General features: G+C 40.6%; 1 protein-coding gene across 1 annotated transcript in view; it reads left to right on the top strand.

Annotated features, from left to right (window-relative positions):
• Positions 1-17804, top strand: part of MYOF (myoferlin) — a 122326-nt gene that overhangs the window by 42102 nt on the left and 62420 nt on the right. The window contains exons 8-18 of the mRNA XM_032231969.1: positions 954-1019; positions 1105-1155; positions 2210-2240; positions 3607-3722; positions 6988-7114; positions 8543-8646; positions 9766-9834; positions 10526-10569; positions 12888-12970; positions 14807-14845; positions 16666-16790. Of these exons, the coding sequence (XP_032087860.1) occupies positions 954-1019; positions 1105-1155; positions 2210-2240; positions 3607-3722; positions 6988-7114; positions 8543-8646; positions 9766-9834; positions 10526-10569; positions 12888-12970; positions 14807-14845; positions 16666-16790 (855 nt within the window). The remainder of the gene's footprint in view (positions 1-953; positions 1020-1104; positions 1156-2209; positions 2241-3606; positions 3723-6987; positions 7115-8542; positions 8647-9765; positions 9835-10525; positions 10570-12887; positions 12971-14806; positions 14846-16665; positions 16791-17804) is intronic.

A 17804-nucleotide genomic window follows, 5' to 3' on the forward strand; every position in this document is an offset into this window, starting at 1 on the left:
ACTCTGTGGGTATGGCCTCCTTTGTGAGAGTGGCTTGCCACCCATGTGACCGGATGGGAGTGGCTTGCCGCCCATGTTCCCGGATATAAAGATGCCGACGACACTTGTCAGAACCACCTTAAATTACCCCACACACAGCACTGGCATGCATAAGAATAGGATGTAAACTTGTTCTTTAAAAGGCATCTTTGGTTTGCGTTAAAACAACTTCAACACATGCAATGTTCTGATTGCACCACAAACGCAGGAGTCATCCTTACCTTTCACAGAGGCACTGAGTTTTATACATAGGAGCATGATAGTGTAGAGTAATCCTATCCAAGGACCAGTGGTGGGTTTCAAAAAAGTTTGGAAGCTCTCCTGAAGGTGTGGCCTGCTTTCCAGGTCCACTGGTGGAACCTCTTCTAACCGGTTCGGTAGATTTGACGAACTGGTTCTACCGAATAGGTGCGAACTGGTAGGGGCAGTGGTAAAATTCTTTTTTTTTTTTTACTATCGCTTCTGTGGTCATGGCTTGGTAGGCGTGGCCGGGGAAAGATTCTGCAAAATCTCCATTCCCCACCCCACTCCAGGGGGAAGGATATTGCAAAATCTCCATTCCCACCCCATTCCTGGGGTCAGCCAGAGGTGGTATTTGCCGGTTCTCCAAACTACTCAAAATTTCCACTACCGGTTTTCCAGAACCTATCAGAACCTGCTGAATTTCACCCCCGGATAAGGGCCAACAGAATTCAAGGAGCTTGGATTTAGTCCATTAGAGGCTTTATAGAGATTCTAGGATGATGGTTCTTTTAACTCCACCCCCCAGGTTCTTCTGTTACACAATGGAATTCAAGAGCTTAGTCACATACTGACTTCTCATTTGTTTTAATAGCGTAGCCATCAAATGCCCCTATGTTACACCCCAGTTTTTCCTGCAGATTTTGTCTAAAACTGTTTCCCCTTCCTAACAGATATTTTTCTACAACATGCACAATATGACACCTTCAGAGCTCTTTGACGAAACCATAAGCATTCGGGTAAGGCAAATGAACAATTGTCTTTATTATTGCTTTCCTTTTTGTTAAAGTTAAAGTTATAATTTATTCTTTTATTTCCTTAAAGGTTTATGATTCTTACTCTCTGCGTCCTGATAGTCTAATGGGGGAATTTAAGGTAAGCATTCTTGATGTTCCGCCATAAATTCATTTGGCGCTTATGCAACATGAAGTTAAAAGACAGAGAAGCAAAGCATGTCCTATTAAAGACATCTGTTCAAGGCAATATCTGCTTTTTTAAAATTTTGGAAATGTAAATGTGTGAATAGATGTCCTCTTGCCAGTTTACATTGAAAGAAATGGGGGAAAAATGAGTCCAAATTTTTATTTCATTTTCTTTTCTCAGGCTTAGAAATTATTTATTCAGTTCTGATAACTGTAATGTAATATCTCTGCCTGAATTAATGTGAAAATACTCTGTTGGATTTAAGAACAAGAAACAAAATCTGGGTTCAGCATTAAGCACATTGATGTGAGAAGGTTAATATCTATAACTGGTTTTGGCAACCGATTGTGTTTGTGTAGCCACCATAAAGCATTTGTCAACGTTCCAAATACCATGCAGAATTAAATCAGAGTCGAAGGCAAAACTATGCTTAAAGTTCCAATTTAATAAGACAGGCATGTTGGCATCGTGCTGTGGGATTCCAACTCTGGAAGTTACATCAGAATCCCACCCAGTTAAAAGTTCATGACCTTGTCCCCACACCCACAGTCCATCACATGGTCCAATCTCCTCCTTCCACGCTGGCGTCTCCGCCCAGCTGCTTCCGGTCAGGTGTGAAAGTGCGGAGACAACGGATGACCTTGACTTCTAGTAAAGAATGAAAAACAATACATTCCACAATCTTACTCCTTCTATTCCCCCCTCCCATCGACTACACTTAAAGAAACAGCATAATGAAATAAGAGAAAGTGTGGAGGCCAAAATTCTAAAAGGAATATAAATGCAGGCCTGACATCATTAGTTTGAGTATCGCTTACTTTTAATGTAAATATATTTTGGTTATGCCTGTTTAAATTTAGATCCTGTAGTACATGTGACAGAAGAGTCATTCAGATCTGTGACTGAAAGCAAATGAGCTTTAAAGCCACATATATAGTCTATCACATTTATTTGCTTACTCTATCATTAACTCTAAGGCAATAATATTAATATAATTCTATTGCAGATTGATGTTGGTTATGTCTATGATGAACCTGGTAAGTAACCTTCATGCAAAATATCTTAGGTTGATTGAGACTTAATAATATCTAGTAACAGATGCTTTGACTAGGATGGGGCTAATTTTAAGACTTGATCTAGCCTGTATATTCAACCACAGAAAGAAGGGATATATTTCGGTGTCACAGTTATCAGCAGGGCACTAAAATTGCAATGTATTAACTAAAAGTCTTTTTTTTAAAGAAAAAGAGATTTTATGTTCACTCATAAAAATGTACAGTATGTCAATAAAACTGCTGGTAGGGAAATCAATATCAGTCTTTCTCTTTTAACATATGGTAGAATGAGTTGCTTCGTTGTGGTACGTGTTTGAGGTATTGAATTTAATTGACTTCTAAGTTACCTGAATGATAGATATTAAGTGCCAGATACTCCGTGCCTATGACTCCTTAAGCTGCTTCTAAAGATGTGTGTACCAGTGGTGGGATTCAGCCAGTTCGCACCTTTTCAGGAGAACCGGTTGTTAACTTGCTAAGCAGTCCAGAGAACCCGTTGTTGGAAGAAATCTTATTTTGGTTTTCCCCCCACTTTACAGGCGTAATCCTGTAAGGAAGGCAGGAAGGAAACATTCTAGTGTTATTTCTAGCCTAATCTTTATTGCCCTGCTTACAGAAACTGCCTCTCTGGTTAACCCTTATTACATTGTTACAGCTAAGGCAGAGGTAGGTTCCTACCAGTTTGCACCTATTCGGTAGAACCGGTTCATCAAATCTACCGAACCGGTTAGAAGAGGTTCCACCAGTGGACCCGGAAAGCAGGCCACACCTACAGAAGAGGATATAAATCATGCTAACAAATATAGATTGGGTATGCAGAGTGAAGCAGGAGGGAGCAGTTATTAAGTGCTGGCTGTAAGAAGTCATGGCCATCAGCATCTCTGGAAGTAGTGTTGGCAAAATGAGTTAAGAATAATCAGCATGAGGTTCCTCCCCAAAAGAAAACAAGTAAATACTATGGCTACACAAATCTCCATGTTGGAAAAAATCACCTATGTTCATCGGTGGCCAAAGGTAGACAGTGGAACTCACCTCTCCTTTCTAGTTTAATCTGATCGGTGCAACATAGAACCAGCAGTCACCCAAGAGAAAATGTTGCCCTTATGTAGAAATGCGTGCCTAATGCTCTTACATATCCAAGTATGCAAGCAATCAATACAACCACATCCTTTGAAGTCAGTCCCAGCTCCAGTTTCACGTCTTCCTTTTCGCACGTCAGCAGCAGGAACAACAGAAGAAACTCTTTTTCCCACCATCACAACTTACAAAAGACTCCACTCTTTAAAAAAAAAAAGAATTCACGTGAACATGATTTGTGACTTGGCTTCGATGTTCTTTTCCTTTTCAGGCCATGCAGTCATGAGAAAATGGCTGCTTTTGAATGACCCTGAAGACAGCAATTCTAACCCGAAAGGTTATTTGAAAGTCAGCATGTTTGTTCTTGGAACAGGAGATGAGCCTCCTGTAAGTTTAGATGTGTGTGTGTGTGTGTGTGTATATATATATATATATATATATATATATATATATATATATATATATATATATATATATATATATATATATATATATATATATATATATATTATTTATTTAGTGTCACAACCCCTGGAATGCCCAAATATGGGAGGAAGCCTACTGCTTCCTTTCTCTGTCTATCGACTCGTCACAAGAGACCATCCAGACAGAAACCCAATATTTTTACTGTTGCCTTTGTTACATTTGTGTTGTATTTGTGCTGATAAATAAATAAAGGGAGACTAGTATAGATCCCTTTCAAGCTATTTAGCTCTCATCAGCTAGCCATACCCTTACTGGGATTAGAACCTGGGCTGTATTACATATTAGGCAGATGTGTTAACCACTAAGCCACAAGGTTCTCCTCCTTTATCAGCTGAGCCAGGGAAATAGGTATTACAGCTGAGCCAGGGAAATACATACCTATTTCCCTGGCTCAGCTGATAAAGGAGGAGAACCTTGTGGCTTAGTGGTTAACACATCTGCCTAAGATGTAATACAGCCCAGGTTCGAATCCCAGTAAGGGTATGGCTAGCTGATGAGAGCTAAATAGCTTGAAATAGATCTGTACTAGTCTCCCTTTATTTATTTATCAGCACAAATGCAACATATATATTATTCTTCCAATACATCTTAGATTGGATACTTCATTTTAATATCCGTGTGAGGCTTTACGTTAAATGATAGAAGACCCTCGAAGAATGAACTTGCTGACCCTTTGTTTCTTTCCCCTAGTTCTGCTTATTCCGCTACTTTCCACTCTGTCGCCGCTCAACCTCTCTTCCATGGCCTTCAACACCGCTGCCTTTTGAAGGTACATCTCCCCTTAACCTTTTTCACATTTTCATCTCTTGGGTCCAGCTTCTCCCTCCTCGTAATGCTGCTTTATCCCTGCTGTTTCCTTCGGTTGCAAAAGAACATGTGAATATTTTATGGGACTGTCAAGGAATCCCACTCTAAATCATTCTCATGTCTGGAGACAATTTTCATCAGCATTCTCTCAAAAAGGTCAACTTTTTGTGATTGAATCTGCTTAGTTAGAAATCACTGTTTAAAGAAGACAAATAACTGAGGTTATTTCCACCATTATCTCCCGCCCTCAGGAAGTTCTGTCATTGCAAACAACGTATTGGATTGTGAGCCGCCCTGAGTCCCCCCAGGGAAAAGGGCGGCATATAAATAAACTTCTATCTATATCTTTTTTTTCTTGGCATGTCAGATATATTTCCAAATAAAATACTGGATGGCAAGCACGTACTTTCCTTTTCTTAGGCAAGCAATGAAATTTAGACACATTTTTACGGCATCTAGGCATACTCTTAGAAATAAATATTTTGATTAAAAATAATTTTATTAAAAAGGGAGAAATAGCAATAGCAGTAGCAATAGCAGTTAGACTTATATACCGCTTCATAGGGCTTTCAGCCCTCTCTAAGCGGTTTACAGAGTCAGCATATTGCCCCCAACAACAATCCGGGTCCTCATTTCACCCACCTCGGAAGGATGGAAGGCTGAGTCAACCTTGAGCCGGTGAGATTTGAACAGCCGAACTGCAGAACTGCAGTGCTGCATTTAACCACTGCGCCACCTCGGTCTCTCACCTCGGGAGAAAGTAGTGTGATGGGCATCAGTGGAAATATTTCTGTGCATATTGATATCTAAGACACTTCCCAAAGTCGGCCTGTTAATGGGACATGTGGACTCCAAAATTGAAATATAGAATAATATATAATAAATAAATGCACATTGCTTATCCCTATTTGGCCTGATCTTTAAATTTTCCGAGATTAAAATGAATAAAGAATCCATTGTAGGCTGGCTGTTTTTATTTTTGGGGGACAATAATGTATTTTGCATATTTACAAAGTTAAAAACTAGTCATGTTTTAGCTTAAGTGGAGCAGCATAAACCACACTATGTACAAATTAGGATCTGGAAAATCATATTTTTCATAAATAGCGTTCACAGATAGTATTCCTATTATCAATGTCAGCCAATAAAAGGTCCTGAAGAAATGGAAAATTCCTTTAAAAGTTCAGTGTTTAAATAGGATGGAGAAACTAAATGGGAAATGCAGAATATCTTTGTAATTTCAAAGGCACTGTTAATGTGGAAATAAGCTATAAAACTTTGTTTAATCCTGACTTTTAAAAAGTTCCGTTTAAAGCAGGAATTAGATATTCTTATCCAGAACTCATTATCAAATGCCGTTATTTACAAAGTATAAACTTTGGGGGGAGACGAGAATACTGAAAGGATGACTAATTGCTCAGTGCATTTCTAGCTATCCCTATGATACTAATATATTTCCAATGATCATTAAATGCTATTGATTCTTACATAATCCCCGACCTCCGGTCCTTCTGACGTGCCCTAAAAAGTTGGCTTTTCCAGCAAGCTGGCCTGGCCTGAATAAAATAAAATACAAGATTAATTTGGTTGTTAATTTTAATTTAATTTTTAAAATTTTATTGTAAATATCAATTGGGATACTTTATTTAATGTCCCTTTTAATTTTTGTAATAGGTGTTTTCTTTAATGTTGTACGCTGCCCTGAGTCCTTGGGAGAAGGGCGGCATATACATCCAATAAACCTTAACCTTAACCTTAACCTAACCTTCTGACAAGCAGAGTAACATGGTTACTAACATGGTTGTAAAGTGAACCAGCTTCCCCATTAGGGGGAGCCAGATTCACTTAACAACCATGTTGTAACTTAACAACTGCAGTGATTCACTTAGGAGCCGAGGTGGCGCAGTGGTTAGGGTGCAGCACTGCAGGCCACTTCAGCTGACTGTTATCTGCAGTTCAGCGGTTCAAATCTCACCGGCTCAAGGTTGACTCAGCCTTCCATCCTTCCGAGGTGGGTGAAATGAGGACCCAGACTGTGGGGGGCGATATGCTGACTCAGTAAACCACTTAGAGAGGGCTGAAAGTCCTATAAAGCGGTATATAAGTCTAATAAATGAATAAATAAACAACTGTGGAAAGAAAGTTGAAAATGAGGCAAAGTTCATTTAGCAGCAGTCTTGCTTAACAACAGAAATTTTTGGATTCCGTTGTGGTCATAAATTGAGGACTACCTGAGCATATTTCCTCTAATCAGGGAAAATCATAACTTTGGAATCTTTGGGGGGTATTAGCTAGTTGAGAAGAAAAGTTGCTTTTTTAAAAAAAACAATAGAATAACATTCAAATATGTCCCCAACAGGTGGAAAATAGAGAACGGGAGAATGAGAATGATGATGTGGAAACCAACTTATTGCTCCCAGCTGGAATAGCCCTCCGATGGGTTACCTTTGTTCTTAAAATCTACAGAGCTGAAGATATTCCTCAGAGTATGTATCATGGTTATCTATTATTAACCTTGGGGGGGGGGGAATGAGTGTGTTTACTATGTTGGAAAATTGGAAAGAAATATTTGTAGATTTCTTAAACCGCTACTTCTGCTGCTGTTGCTAATGAGTGAATGGGTGAACCATTCTAAGGTACGAAGAGACAGAATTACCGAGCTTCAATATCTTGGGGGGGGGGGGGGTTCTTAAAAAGAAAAAAAACTCAGAACAACTAGTCTGCAATAAAAGGTGGAACAAAACATTGACTAGGGGCAAAGGTGGGTTCCTACCAGTTCGCACCTATTCGGTAGAACCGGTTCGTCAAATCTACCGAACCGGTTAGAAGAGGTTCCACCAGTGGACCCGGAAAGCAGGCCACACCTACAGAAGAGATTCCAAACTTTTTTGAAACCCACCACTGGTCCTTGGATATGATTATTCTACACTATCATGCTCCTATTTATAAAACTCAGTGCCTCTGTGAAAGGTAAGGACGGCTACTGCGTTTGTGGTGCAATCAGAACATTGCGTGTGTCGAAGTTGTTTTAACGCAAACCAAAGACGCCTTTTAAAAAACAACTTTACATCCTATTCTTATGCATGCCAGTGCTGTGTGTGGGGTAATTTAAGGTGGTTCTGACAAGTGTTGTCGGCATCTTCATATCCGGTCACATGGGCGGCAAGCCACTCCCATCCGGTCACATGGGGTGTCAAGCCACTCCCACAAAGGAGGCCACACCCACAGAGTAGGTTCGAACAATTTTTGAAGCCCACCACTGACTTTGGCGAAAGCAGGGAAGGGAAATCAGAACACGGTGACTGGAAAAAAAAAACAGAAAAGGAAGGGAATCAAGTAGATTAGTTGAAAACATTTGGCAAAAAGACAATGTCATTGATTTGGACAGTTAACATCAAAAGGATACCTGCCAATAGGAGTCAGGACAAAAAGGCAAAAAAGGAGAAAACAGAGAAAGCAACAGAAAGTGGAAATTCTCAATAGGTTCTTTCTTAAATTATAACGAACATTTTCAAAACTGATCAAGTGTAATGGGTAAGGACACTGCTTTAATGCTGGAGGGAAACGAAAAGAGAAAATGGAATCTTTCCTGCAACAGCTGCTAAAACATTGCAACAAGCACTGTCCACTGTAATAGTTTATTGCAGTATTTCTCAAATTTAGCAACTTTAAAAAATGTGTGGAATTGCAGAATTCCCCAGCCGCTAAGATAGCTCAGGAATTCTAGGGGTTCATACATCTTAAAGTAACCAAGATTGAGAACCAGAGATTTATTGAATTGTTTAAGCGTCTGTGGCATTTAGTGCTCAACGACGCCATTTTGCATGTTCAGAAATTTATAATCCTGGCTGCAAGTTCTGAGCAACATAAAGTCACTTCTTTCATTCTCTGTTTTTTTTAAAAAAATTGTCCAGTGGATGATGCCTTTGCACAGACTGTAAAAGAAATATTTGGAGGAGAAGCTGATAAGAAAAATCTGGTGGATCCCTTCGTGGAAGTCTGCTTTGCTGGAAAAAAGGTATTTTGTGCTAATAACTGTATTATACTATACAGCCATGGATGAGGTGCCTGAAAACCGTTCTTGTATGAATCAGTTTTCACAGAGATCAAACAACAAAAATCTATTGTGGTCTGGATAAACTTACATTTATTTAGAAATGAACAAAGTTACATTATTTTTATATTTTTAGGGAAATCATTGTATGTTGTTACCATTAGTTATATGCTAAATACATTAGAACGGAGCAGAATGTATTTCAATTAATATCTTTAACTACAAAAACATTCGTATGTAAAAATATATGTATTTTATATTGCTTGAAAAGACCTTGTCTATTAAAAGTAAGGAAAGTGACTACTTAGATGGAAGGCTGCCAGTGAAGACCAGGGCTTTGAGGTAGCAATAGCAGTTAGACTTATATACCGCTTCATAGGGCTTTCAGCCCTCTCTAAGCGGTTTACAGAGTCAGCATATTGCCCCCAACAACAATCCGGGTCCTCATTTCACCCACCTCGAAAGGATGGAAGGCTGAGTCAACCTTGAGCCGGTGAGATTTGAACAGCCGAACTGCAGAACTGCAGTCAGCTGAAGTAGCCTGCAGTACTGCATTTAACCACGGCGCCACCTCGGCTCAGGTAAACTGGGAAGTCAAAAATTATCCTGGCAAAAGGCATTGTCAGACTTGTGGCTGAGAAAAGTAACATGATAGTATCCAGAGGTGGATTTCTACCGGTTCGCACCAGTTCAGGCTAACCGGTAGTGGTCATTTTGCATGGGTCGCAGAACCGGCAGCGCCCCAGGCTGGCCATGCCCCTGAACCAGTTCCCTGGTCTCTGCTGCTGTTGCCGGCATATTTTTTATTAGGTTTCCATGGTCTTCGCACATGCTCAGAACAATTTACAGTGAGCTGCATATGCACAAGCAGTGTGTGTCGGTCGCGCACACAAGCGAAGCAAACCGGTAACAACGCCAGTAGGAACCCACCCCTGATAGTATCCATGTACACATCAGAAGTAAGGCTTAACTCATACACAGCCGATCTCCTTAGGATCTCAGATCTTTCTGGATAACAAAGAGTAAGGATTAAAAATTAGACTTGATTTGGTTTAAGTGGAAAATTGGCTTTTTCTCTGGCAGGTTTGCACCAGTATAATTGAAAAAAATGCTAACCCCGAGTGGAATCAGCTTGTTAATCTTCAAATCAAGGTTGGTTCTCTAGTATGTTATTATACTACTCGGCTTCTGTATTTGAGAAAGAAGACTGCGACTTTTTCCCCCCCTCAATATATTTTAGACTGTGTTTGTTAAAAATCTATACCATGTACGGGCTCTGGGAAGTCGGGGGTGGGGAGGGAGCTGGGGGGTTGGGGGGGAGGGTGGGGGGAGGGAGGGATATATACTAGGTTAGATTTCAATGTAATATGACTTCACATGTATACTGTTTTTCTATAATTTCTCTGTAAAAATAGGATAAGTTAAGTACATTGACATATAGTGGAAATACACCAAGGGGAGGAGTAGAGGGATAGAAGAAAGATGGGTAGAGAGGGACGGGAGAGAAGATGGGAGGGAGGGTGAGAAGGAAGGGAGGGAGGGGATCGGGACAGAGGAGTGGTAGAGAGGGAGGGGAAGTAGGGTAGAGGAGGATGATGAAGGGAAGATAGAAAGTTGGAGATGGGCAGAAGAAAGGGGTGTATGGAGAGTGGAAGAGGTATATTGGGTTTCTATTTTGGGGGGTATTGTTGACAAGAGGAATTGCTGCGATGATTGTTTAATGTTGTATGGCGTTGGCTATGCACAGGATATATGTGAGTGTATGAAAATGAAAAAATGGAAAATAAAAACCTTTAAAAGGAGAAAGAAGACTTCAATAAATAATAATAATCTTTTTTTCTAGTTTCCCTCAATGTGTGAAAAAATAAGGCTGATGGTGTATGATTGGTAAGCTCTTCCTTTTTATTCAGTCAGTCTTCCACAAAGCAACTCTTAGAATTCTGAGAACAAATGTTTTTCCATAAGCTGCACATATTTTTGCTACGTTTGCTCAAGCACCACTAATGCAAAGTGTAGCTCCATTTATCGGCTTAAAATTAACAAAACTTCTTTTCGTTCAGTCCCTGGTCAACTTTATTTATTGCATTTAAATTTATATAGCCATTCATTCCCACGTTGTGACTCAGAGCAGCAAAAACAAAATAAAAAAATCGAAATGATTACAAAACAAGAGATTGAGATTGAGATTTGTTTTATTTATATGCCGCCCTATTCCCTGCAGGGACTCAGGGTGGCGAACAACTCAAACGGGCAAGGGAACACATAAATACAAGACAAGCAGTTAAGATAGCCAACAACCACACCTGTCGAGAGGGGAAGGGAGCTCATCACCCCCAGGCCTGCCGACACAGCCAGGTTTTAACGGCTTTTTGGAAGGCCTGGAGAGAGGTGAGGGTCCGAATCTCTGCGGGGAGCTCGTTGCAAAGGGCTGGAGCTGCAACAGAGAAGGCCCTCCCCCGGGTCGTAGCCAGATGGCATTGGCTGGTGGACGGAACCCAGAGGAGGCCGACCCTGTGCGATGTAATGGGTCTTTGGGAGGTAATTGGCAGTAGGCGGTCTCTAGACCCCCAAAGCTAACAGTTAAAGTGGTTAAAAGCTTTAGCGAAAACACAGACACCCCCCCATGACAAAACCCCAGTTTTAAGAGCTTTCTGGAAGGCCAACGTGGCTGGGGCCCATCTCACTTCACAGGGAATGATGCTTCAAAGGGAGGATGCTATCGCAGGAATGGCTCTCTTCTTTCCTTGACTGACAAGGCCCAGGTCGGAACAGATCAATGTAACCAGGGAGAGGTGGCTCCTCCGATAACCTGGCCTCATGGCATTTAGGACTCTAAAGATCAAGATGGGGCTACCCCTGAAAAGCGTTCGGAGACTGCAGCTAGTCCAGAATGCAGCCGCGCGAGCGATATTGGGCGTACCGAGATACACCCATATTACACCTATCCTCCGCGAGCTGCACTGGCTCCCAATTGGTCTCCGAACGCATTACCTTTAACCTGGTTATTACCTTTAAAGCCCTACATGGCTCAGGACCAGCGTATTTGTGAGACCGCCTACTACCACATACCTCCCAACGGCCGATAAGATCGCACAGGGTGGGCCTCCTTAGGACACCGTCAGCCGGACAGTGTTGGCTAGCGGGGTCTCGGAGGAGAGCCTTCTCTGTGGCTGCTCCGACCCTGTGGAATCAGCTACCCGCAGAGGTCTGGACCTCACCCACCCTCATGGCCCTGTTAAAACCTGGCTGTTCCGGCAGGCCTGGGGCTGTTGACCTTATCATGTAGGGTCCAGCCCCGATCAGAACGTATGCGTGTTGGGGAATTTTTAAATTTTCTTATTTTATTTTGTTATTTCTTGTTCTTTGTAAGCCGCCCGGACTCCTCCGGGTTTGGGCAGCCTATAAATCTAATAAATTGAATTGAATTGAATTGATCACAATCAGCACTTTGAATTGGACCCAGAAAAAAACTGGCAACCGGCGCATTTTGTGGAATAGTGATGTGACCTGTCCAATTCTAGAAGCATGGATAACTAACTAATTACGTTGCTGCATTTTGCACCCGCTGGAGTTTCCAGATATTCTTCAAGGGCAGCCACATCATGAGCGCATTGCAGTAATCCATGCAGAAGGTGACCGGGGGCATGAATGACTGAGAATAAAGCCTTGAGTTTTTATCAGCAAATATTTTTGTGGTTAATTGTGCTTACTTCTAGTTGATAGTTCAGATTGTGGGGAGTAAGGAAGTGAGAGAAATCCCTGTTCTAAAAGAAATACTGTAGTGTAGATCAGTGGTCTCCAACCTTGGCGACTTTAAGACTTGTGGACTTCAACTCCCAGAGTTCCTCAGCCAGCTGAGGAACTCTGGGAGTTGAAGTCCACAGGTCTTAAAGTTGCCAAGGTTGGAGACCATTGGTAGATGATAGGCTCTTTTTGAAGATTGCACATTGTGCCATCTGCTGGCTACCCGTGGAAGTGAAACATTCCCACCTCCCTAAGATATTAGCTATATGACCATCTGCATTTTCTATACTGTTGTCCTGCTAACCAATATAGTTATTGTTTATATAATCGACACTCAGAATTTCATACTGTTCCTATAAGGAAATAGGACAGATAGTATAGTATTCTAAATGGGAGTGTTAGAGACACAATATTTAAAAATAATGTGTATTTAAAATGAATATTGATGGGTTTACATACAGGGATCGTCTTACAAAAAATGATGTTGTAGGCACTACGTATTTATGCCTCTACAAAATAGCTGCCTCTGGTGGAGAAGTTGAAGGTAAGCCAGTCCCTTTTCTTACAGTAGATGTTTCCTCAAAGTAACTATTACAAACTCAAGAGCAGAAAGACGATGAGCACAAAGGAGAATCAATGGTATTTCCTTAGATTATGGTGCAAGACAATCAAAGACTTGGGGAAGTTTCCTCTGGTTTATCCAGATTAAATATTAACATCTAAACTGGAGTAATCATGCTAATTACTACCATGCACGTGATGGAATTCTTTCTTTAAATAAGACTTCTTTAAATAAGAATACTACTGGTTCTCTTATCTTTTCAGAATGATATTTAACATTCTTGCCTGGCTAAATTTAGCACTTTGAACCATGTGTATTGACTTTGCTTTCAGAATTGTTATTTAGTATATGCTAAATAGCAATAGCAATAGCAGTTAGACTTATATACCGCTTCATAGGGCTTTCAGCCCTCTCTAAGCGGTTTACAGAGTCAGCATATCGCCCCCAACAACAATCCGGGTCCTCATTTCACCCACCTCGGAAGGATGGAAGGCTGAGTCAACCTTGAGCCGGTGAGATTAGAACCGCTGAACTGCAGATAGCAGTCAGCTGAAGTGGCCTGCAGTACTGCACCCTAACCACTGCGCCACCTCGGCTCTTTATTAGCAATATATCATTTCACACAGAAAGAAGCAAGATATAGTTCTAAATCAAGTCAAACAATTATTTTTAAGTGTTGTCCTTCTAGAGTTATCACGCAGGCCTTCTCCATTCTATAGAAATGGGGTTTGAAAACTCAAGGGATGGTTGGCCATATTCAAATTCAAAGATGCCAAAATATTTACGCACACACTCACACACACACATACTACCCTATGTACAATATAAAAAGAGCTGAGGTGGCGCAGTGGTTAGGGTGCAGTACTGCAGGCCACTTCAGCTGACTGTTATCTGCAGTTCAGCGGTTCTAATCTCACCGGCTCAAGGTTGACTCAGCCTTCCATCCTTCCGAGGTGGGTAAAATGAGGACCCAGACTGTGGGGGCAATATGCTGACTCTGTAAACCGCTTAGAGAGGGCTGAAAGCCCTATGAAGCGGTATATAAGTCTAACTGCTATTGCTAACTGCTATTGCTATATAAATATTGTATTGTCATTGGATCAGAGGAATACTTAACATTTTTCTTAGCTTATTCTTTTGGTTCCTATTTAGCAGGATTTGTTTTTCTTTTAATCTGAAAATTTTATTCTTGAGGAAAAGGCAGACTGATTACATATTTTATTTGTCACAGTGAATTACATTAGTCCTTCCATATAAAAATGGTAGCCATATGAAATTCAATCCCAATTCTTTCCAATTCATGGAAATAATTTGAAATCTGTTTTAAATTCTGTGTGGTTTGATGGAATGTTTCTTACTTGATAATATCTGTCATTTGCCTAAACTATTCAGAATAGAGCTAGCGGTAGTGGTTTAATCCTGTTCGTACTTTATCTCTTGTTGAAGTTAATGGGTAAGTCTTTTAAAATAAAACAATAGTAAAAAAAAAAACTTAACATAGTAGGAAATAGTACTATGACTTTTTATAGTGTTCTATGGCTACCCTTGCTAGAGACACTTTACATTTAAAAAAACGAGATAGGATTATTTTGAGATGCTCCTCACTGCCCAATTTATTGTAGTCATGACCACAAAATGTACAGTTGTATGATTATCACCATAATGATAGTGTAATTAATTTTTGTAGCTCTTGTTAAGTTCTTACGAGCTTTGATACTCCCAACTTGTTAAGATTAATCTTGAGTAAAATGTTTAATATATTTGCTGAATCTGTTGTCTTATTTGCTAAGCAATTTCTTGTCTTTTTATAAAATGCAGAGCTTTCATCTTCGGGAGCTGGGGCTTCGTCATATGAAGGTTCATAATCATATCTTGGAGTGTAATATGATTTGCTTTCTTTGGTTCCAAAGTTAATATTTTCCTTTCAAATCAAAAGAATTACCCAAATTATTGCTTAAAGTTGCATTCACGGCTGCAGCAATAAGTTCATCTTTTTGTAAATAATGTTAATCAGCTTGGCATGATTGAAAAAAAATGCTTTTGGCTTTGGCATGGCTGTATATCAGAGTTTTAGTGCAATTATTGCTTCAGTGATCCGGCTGTACAATATCTACGCTGCTAAAAGACGGTGGCTGGTTGGTGGTTTAAATCTCAGTGCTTCTCTTGGCTCAGTGAAAATACCAACACGTGAACAGTGTTAGCCATCAAAGGTGACCCAGTGTAATATTGGATAGCCCAGCCATCATATGGTATGTGGTTTTGCGGAAAATACATTGCAATGTAACTTGGAGGGAAATGACTGCAAAATAAAGAATTGCCAGGAAACCCAGTTCATCCGCCCAGCTGCTGAGACACATATCAATGAGTTTGGGGCTAAATGGGCTTTCCAGCTGTATAATCCCAGGGTCTTGGGTTTTATCTGTGGCAAGTCTATGAATAACGGAGTCCTTGTTCATAAGATAGCTAGTCAGTCATGTTTATACCACGATTTTGCTCAGTCTCTGATACTTTGCAATGGGCTTCCTCGTGTGGCTAGATGTGGCCTAGTGGCTGCCACTTCCCAACCTCAGGCATACAGTGGAATTGGCTTGAACGGTTCACCGACAAAAGGGCGAACGACAAAACCGCGCCCGACTAAACCGCGGTGACAAAACCACGTGTTCTAAAGCGCTCCGACGAATGAGCACTGAATCGCGCCGACAACAGCGCGGCGACAGAAGCACGCTCTAAACCTAAACCTAAACCTAACCCTAAACATAACGCTAACCCTAACCCTAAATGTAACCCTAACCCTAACCCCAACCCTAACCCCAACCCTAAACCTAACCCTAAACCTAACCCTAAACCTATCCCTAAACCTAACCCTAAACCTAACCCTAACCCTAACCCTAACCCTAAACCTATCCCTAAACCTAACCCTAAACCAAACCCGAAACCTAACCCTAAACCTAAACCTAACCCTTACCTTAAGTTAAATCGGCTTTCTGTCGACGCGCTGTTGTAAAGCGCCCTTCTGTCTCTGCGCTGTTGTCGCTGCGCTGTTGTCGGCGTATTGATGACGTCGCGGTTTTAGCAACACGGTTTTGTCGGCTCGCTTTTGTCATGCGCCCTTTTGTCGGGTCACGGGCTTAAACAGCTGGAATTGATCGATTGGATGGCTATATATAGATGGAAATAGTCATTAATATTTAAATTTTCTCCATGTGAATAAAAACATGTTCCTAGCTTTAGCTTTTATTGAACTTGTATGCCGCCCTATTCCCCGAGGGGACTCAGGGCAGCTAACAAACTAAATAGGGGAAAGGGGAAATACCGAAAACGAAAAGACAGACAAATACAAACAGATTAAGAACTCATCAACAGCCGCAACAATTCGAGTGGGGCTGGGAACTCATCAGCGCCAGGCCTGCCGGAACAGCCAGGTTTTAACGGCTTTGCGGAAAGCCTGAAGGGTGGCAAGGGTCCGGATCTCCACAGGGAGATTGTTCCAGAGGGCCGGAGCAGCCACAGAGAAGGCCCTCCTCCGGGTAGTTGACAAACGACACTGGGTAGTTGATGGAATCCGGAGGATTCTCATTTTACTAATGATTAATATTAACATTTTACCTTGCTGTAATTAGATTCAGTTATCACGCTGTGAGCCTTAATGTCTCCTAATCATGATGTTTACTTATTAGCAAATACTGGTGATACCGAAGTGGGCTTCCTGCCAACATTTGGACCTTGTTACCTGAATCTTTATGGAAGTCCAAGAGAATACACTGGATTTCCAGACCCATATGATGACTTAAATTATGGAAAGGTTGGTTCTTGAATATTTCTAGAGATATTTTTTTTTTGCAGTTTTGTTTCCACACAATTTGCTTCAGCTCATGAAGGTTAAGTGTTGTTGAGTGTTTTTTCCATTTAATATGGAAAGGAAACCTTATGTATTGTGCCATTTTTTCAGATATAAGTATGAAAAATGAGCAAAGGATACCTTGCAACTCTAGGCAGTATGAAAAAATGCATCTCTTGATAAAAAGACATTGTAGGATAGAATTTGATTAGTTACGTCTCTTGTTTCATCCACTTATTTTTTCCAAAGATTTCAGTTTTAAGATTGCAACGTTTGAATTGGAAAGTTATGCATTGGATATATCAGAAAGTTTCTAGTCTAATAGAATATTTGCATTATTCTTTTCCAGTGTTTTGCTGGAAGACAATATGCTGCTTATTTATTTTTACTTATTCCCATCTCAGTCAAGTGATTCTGGGTGGCAAACAATTTTGTCCATTTGTCAATTTTAATAGATTTGTATGCCGCCCAATCCCGAAGGACTCCGGGCGGCTTACATAAAAGCAGTTTAAAAATATTTAAAAAAGATTAAAACACCAGACAGAACAACTTAAAAACAAAAACACAACATGCACTCAGATTTAATGGGGCTGAAGATCAATCAAGATCAACAGCCCCAGGCCTGCCGGAACAGCCAGGTCTTAACAGACTTACGGAAGGCCGAGAGAGTGGGGAGGGTCCGGATCTCAGGGGGTAGATCGTTCCAAACAATCATAAGAGAATTTGTAAACAAAATCTCCATCACAATACAAAAATTAAAATCCAGCTAAAACATTTCAACGTTTGAACTGGAAAGTTATGCATTGGATACATCAGAAAGTTTCTAGTCTAATAGAATATTTGCATTATTCTTTTCCAGTGTTTTGCTGGAAGACAATAACGCTGCTTATTTATTTACTTATTCCCATCTCAGTCAAGTGGCAAACAATCATAAGAGAATTTGTAAACAAAATTTCCATCACAACACAAAAATTAAAA

This window comes from Thamnophis elegans, chromosome 15 (genome assembly GCF_009769535.1).
Source record: "Thamnophis elegans isolate rThaEle1 chromosome 15, rThaEle1.pri, whole genome shotgun sequence".
Lineage (NCBI taxonomy): Eukaryota > Metazoa > Chordata > Lepidosauria > Squamata > Colubridae > Thamnophis > Thamnophis elegans.